The following is a 6,000-nucleotide window of genomic DNA, read 5'->3' on the forward strand; positions in this document are numbered from 1 at the left end:
TGAAAAAAAAAAAAATGGGGGAATGCAGTTCACAAAAATCACACAAAATTCAGTAGTACTGAGTACATTCACAGTATTGTGTAGCCATGACCATTACCTAGTTCCAGAAGTTTCTGGTGCTCCACCTGGAAACCCCCTACTCATGGAAGCAGTCACTCCCCATTCCCCTCCCCCACAGCCCCTAGTAACTGCTAATCTGCTTTGTCTCTTTGGAAACAAGACAAGTTTTGTCGTCTTGTCTCAAGTTGGCACAACTACATGTAGAATTATTTTAAGTGACCTCAAAATTTTATGTGCACATGTCTAATAAGATATACTTCATAAAATAAACCACAAAGAAGTCTTAAACTTCATTCAATAATCCTATTGTTAGTGTAATAATGCTGGTAATGTTATCTGATACTAACTACAGAAGGACAAAACAAATAAGCATATGAATTTCTGCTGAGGAGAAAAGAAATATATCAAGGAGAATATTATTCAGTCATAAACTGAAATGAGGCACTGATAAATGGCACAACATGGATGAACCTTGAAAATATGCTAAGTGAAATAAACCAGACACAAAAGGCCACGGTGTGATTCTGTTTATTCAAAATACCCAGTATAGGCAAAGCATATAAACAGTTACCAGGGGCTGTGGGGAAGGGGAATGGGGAGTGACTGCTTAATGAATGGGTATGGGGTTTCCAGTCAGAGCACTGAAAAATTCTGAAACTACACAATGGTCATGGCTACACAATATTTTGAATGTACTTAATACCACTGAATGTACATTTAAAAAGTAAATTTTACTTGTGTATTTTACCACAGTTAAAAGGAATCTCAAAATTGGGGTTTTATATATACCCAAAAGAAATACTGAGAAAAATCAATTAAATCAGACATAATTGTACTTAGATGAAGAACAGCTTTATTAACATAAATCCATTTACATTTGAAGCTCATATATGCTACAACTTTGTCTTCTCAATGTTAAAAATAATTTTTTTCTACCATGTAAAACCTAACCTCCTCTTTGACTTCTGAAAATTATATTTTGGTCCCTGAGAGTTATAAAAAGGGAGCTGGACTCCAGTAATATCATTGGCCTGATAGCTGGGTCTTAATCCACCTCTGTCCACAAGCACTGGTCCATGGCCACCTCCAGGTCCTCCCTTTACAGCTTTTACAAGAGGGTAAATATATTTATTTGTTGTTTCCGATTCAAGTTCAATTACCTCTCTGGCATAGTCCTGAAATTCTTTCTCCTTTTCAGCCACAAGAGCTTCAGTAAGTTTGCAATAATCTAATTCTGCTTGTTTTGCTTGCTTTGCATTAAACTTATTTTTGGCCTATTTGGGAAAGAAAGGAAATATAACTTAATATTGGTTAAGAACATGAACTTTCTAAATACAGGTAGCATTTGAAAATGTAGGTATAATTTTCTAAACTCATTGATATTTTACAAGTTCTGATTTAACAACTATGTACTATCATTTATTTCAGAAACTTTCCTATCATGCATAGGTAGCATTTGAAAATGTAGGTATAATTTTCTAAACTCATTGATATTTTACAAGTTCTGATTTAACAACTATATACTATCATGTATTTCAGAAACTTTCCTATCATGCTCAAAGTAGTGGCTCAATGAAACCTTTATTAATAGCCTAATGTGATACATTTGCAAATAACACAGTGACATAGCAAAACATGAAATTTAGATAAAACTCAGGGAACAGAGTTTAGAATCCTGTTTCAACCACTTACAAGATGTGAACTTTGGTGGTTTAGAATGCACAGCCACCATTGTCTCTAACCATCCACTATTCTGGAGGAATTCACTCAACTCTACTGTGCTGGGTCAGCCCAATATACCATGTTCCCAGCCACATAAGATTAAATCAGCAGTGAATATCTGGACTAAAACCATTTACATTATCTATTTCCCAAAAATTTTAAACTGGAACAATAAAAAATGAGTGACATTTATCAATGTAGGTTGAGAGGGCACTGAGTGGAATAAGTAGGCAATTTGCCAAAAGCCAGTTTACCAATATTTTATACAAATTTTGCCTTTTAATTGTTTATATTAATTTACTATTGGATGGGATTCTTTTTATGGCTTTTCTGTGATGCTCTGGTTGGCAACTTTTCATTTGTATTCTCTGTGGCACTTTAAGAAATGTCGAGTTTATTTTTTAAAGTAACAGTTACTATGTCTACTTAGGAATATATTTAATATTCATAAAAATATTTCTCAAAATCCAAAATGTTGGCATAAAACAGTAGCCCAAACCTGATATCTACCATAAATTTAAATTTTTGATGGAACAGAGCAACCATATTAATGTGAAATATCAAATTTTTCATTATTGGGTGCTGCAATTCAAAATTCAGTTTACATACTATTTGTGAAATTGGGGGTAAAATACCAGAGTTTTAAAAAGTAGAAAATGACAATAAGATTGGAGAAAAGGTCAAAAAAAGGCCAAAATCTATCTCTCAACAAAGGTAAAATGCTAATATTTGGGAACTTAATAAGCAGCAATTTGGGTAAGTTAGTTTAGTAAATATAGAAAAATATTGAGGAAACAGAAAGAACCATTTGAAGCACAGAAAGGAAGTGACAATGGAAGGAAAGAATTACTATGATGGAACATATGATTGGTACCTCACATTTGATATGCATTAAGCATAAATATAAGTTTATAAAGAAAAAGTTCCAAAAAATTAAGTTTAAAATCCTAAAAATGCTAATAGATGAAGGTAAAAGTACTTTCCAAGTACATTTGGAAGATAATAGCTAATTATCCTGAAAACTGGAAAATAAGGCCAAAAAAATCAAGTATTTATAAAAATTGTACCTAAGAGGAACCAAGTATTTGATAAAGAAAACTTCTTAAAGACTTCAACAAGTAAATCAGAAGGATTCCAAATACTGATCTTATTTGACTGTGATTGAAACAAACTATTTTGGCACCCGGCCAAAAATTAAAAACTTTTATATCTCAAAGATATTATCAACAGAGTGAAAAGGCAACTCATGGGATGGGAGAAGACATTTGCAAATCGTGTATCTGATAAGAGATTAATATACAGAATATTTTCAAAACCTCTAAAACCCAACAGCAAAAAATCCAATTCAAAAATGGAGGCCGGGTACAGTGGCTCACACTTGGAGTCCTAGCACTTTGGGAGGCCAAGGCGGGCACTTGAAGTCAGGAGTTTGAGACCAGCCTGGCCAACATGGTGGAACCCCGTCTCTACTAAAAATACAAAAATTAGCCTGGCGTAGTGGTGGGCACCTGTAATCCCAGCTACTTGAGAGACTGAGATAGGAGAATTGCTTGAACCCTGGAGGCAGAGGTTGCAGTGAGCCGAGATCACGCCACTGCACTCCAGCCTGGGCAATGGAGCAAAAACTCTGTCTCAAAAAAAAAAATGAAAAAAACAGAAAAGGACAAATATTGTCTGATTCCATTTATGAGATACCTAGAATAATCAAATTCATTGAGATAGAAAGTAGAACAGAGGTTACCCAGACTGCAGAAAAGAGGGGATGAGGAGTTACTGTTTAACGTGTACAGAGTTTTAGTACAGGATGATGAAAAACTCTGGAGATGTAGAGTGGCAATGGTCAATGTGAATGTACTCAATGCCTCTGAACCGTACACTTAACCATGCTTAAAATGGTACTTTTTTATGTTATATTTTACCACAATAAAAATCAATTTAAAAAAACTCAGCACTAAGAAAACCCAACTAAAAATTGGCAACACTCTTAAATAGACACTTCACAAAAGAAGGTATACAGATGGCTAGCAAGGATGTGAAAAGATGTCCATTATCTTTGGTCATTAGAGAAATGTAAAATAAGGCCATAAGATATCACTATACTAGAATAGTTCAAATTAGGGGATGACAATATCAAGTGTTGATGAGTATGTGGAGTTAAGTTGTGCTCGCATACATTGCTGGTAGGAATGGAAAATGGTACAGCCATTTCAAAAATAAGTTTTAGTTGCAAATACTTGGATGCTAGGTCCTCTACATATCTTCTAAAATCTGATATCTCCATTCACCTCAAATCTGAAACCTATGAGATCCCAATCAACATAGTCTTTGAGATATGGGAAAAAAGTAAAACAAAGAAGATGAGCATTCTGGCCTGCCACATGCATTTGTATTTTCTTTAATATTTACTAAAGTATAATAGACACTAAAGAAGGATAAATATTCATTTAAAAGATAAAACTCATATGGGAACTTCACTGGAGATAGAAACCCTATATTTTTAATATATTTTATTGAGCCATAACCATAATGACCATTTTTTTCTTATCTGACAAAAGAAACTGCTTGGGAGATAGAAAACTAGCATGAATTCTGTATTATATACTTATTGCTAACGTAAGTATAAACATTCAGGAATAATTACCATTTGCTGAATATGGGCATCTTGAACCTCTCGGTGTTCTTTATCAGCTTTGTATTTTTTCTCCTTTTCATGTTCCCAGAAAATTTGATCTGCTTTCATGACAGCCAGCAATTGTTCTTTAGCCTCTATTTTTCTTTGTCTTTCTTCTTCCTCTTTATTTTTCATCTAGACGTTTAAGGCAAAGGAAACAAATTAAAACCAGTTATAGCAACCAGTCCTGTCTGAAAAGGCACAGAGTCAGAGATTTGAAGCAGAGGAGAGTCAGCCAGGAGCAATACAGGAGCAGAAAAGTGCATGCACCTGGGTGGTTCCCATGAGGCCAGTTTACTTTGGTTTTGTTCTATTTCCTGCATATCAGAAAACACCCAAGTGATACAGGACAATGTTTATTGGCTTGAAAAATAAAATACAGGAAAAGAAAAAAGATCTTCTCAAGGAAGGGAAATACGTAAGTAAAAAATTAATTGCTCCAGCAATGCATGGTGGCTCACGCCTGTAATCCCAGCACTTTGGGAGGCCAAGGTGGGCAGATCACCTCGGGAGGTCGGGAGTTTAAGACCAGCCTGACCAACATGAAGAAACCCTGTCTCTACTAAAAATACAAAATTAGCCAGGCATGATGGTGCATGCCTGTAATCCCTACTACTCTGGAGACTGAGGCAGGAAAATTGCTTGAACCCGGAAGGCGGATAATTCAGCTATCCAAATTAAATGTTATGACAGTCATGTAAGATATAAGTTTTGAAATATTAAACAAATGTATAATTTTTACATGGTTTGTCTTTAAAACATACAAATGAAAAGTATACCACATAAATAACCTTTGCGTTTCAGATGGTTCTGAAACAGAAGAGATTATTACTTTGCATCTGTAAATATCTCATTTGTAACTGTCATGTCGTCTTTGTTAGGAAGTAAACATTGTCCAATTTCAAAAATACAGGAGGATAATTAATATATTGTTTTTAATATCTTGGCTAGTTTTTGGTTAGAGAGGCAGATGGGATGGGAAACACAGTGGAAAGGTCCTAACTTTTCTTTCTATTTTTATTTTCACAATTGAATTGTTTACCACAATGGCTCTATATTCTGCAATTGTTTTTAATTCTGCTTTGTTTTTTTCATCTTTTTCTCTTTCTCTTTTTTCCCATTCAGCCTCAGCTTCTGCAATATCTCTAGCAATAATCATATCTTCATTGTCAAGTTTCTCTTTCAATAGTTCACTCAGGAAGTTATGTATTCTTTCTCTTCGTTTCTCCATAAGCCTGTAACAAAATAACCATACTTGTCAAATCTTCATAAACAGATGTCCAGTGGAGCCAACATAACTTAATTAAGGAGTCTGAGATAAACTAACAGGAGCCCCAGTGCTCCTTACATACGTTGATTATTTTAAGTGGAAATTATTTTTTAACTATAAAGTAACATATATTCTAAAATCCAAAGAGAGTAATATGTATAATACATCTCTCTCTCTCTTTCTCTCTGTGTGTGTGTGTGTGTGTGTGTGTGTGTGTGTGTGTGTGTGTGTGTGTGTAAGAAATAAGATCTTAAAATTATCTACATTGAAAAATATT

The 6,000-nt window shown here is 34.4% G+C and overlaps 1 protein-coding gene across 1 annotated transcript in view; it reads right to left on the reverse strand.

Moving 5' to 3' along the window:
- Positions 1-572: 572 nt before the first annotated feature.
- CCDC173 (coiled-coil domain containing 173) overlaps positions 573-6,000 on the reverse strand; it is a gene marked incomplete at its 5' end in the record, with an annotated part of 8,741 nt that continues 3,313 nt past the window's right edge. The window contains 3 exons of the mRNA XM_011960611.1: positions 573-1,334; positions 4,424-4,588; positions 5,496-5,688. Of these exons, the coding sequence (XP_011816001.1) occupies positions 993-1,334; positions 4,424-4,588; positions 5,496-5,688 (700 nt within the window). The remainder of the gene's footprint in view (positions 1,335-4,423; positions 4,589-5,495; positions 5,689-6,000) is intronic.

The sequence above is a fragment of the Colobus angolensis genome, unplaced genomic scaffold (assembly GCF_000951035.1).
Source record: "Colobus angolensis palliatus isolate OR3802 unplaced genomic scaffold, Cang.pa_1.0 Scaffold517, whole genome shotgun sequence".
NCBI lineage: Eukaryota > Metazoa > Chordata > Mammalia > Primates > Cercopithecidae > Colobus > Colobus angolensis.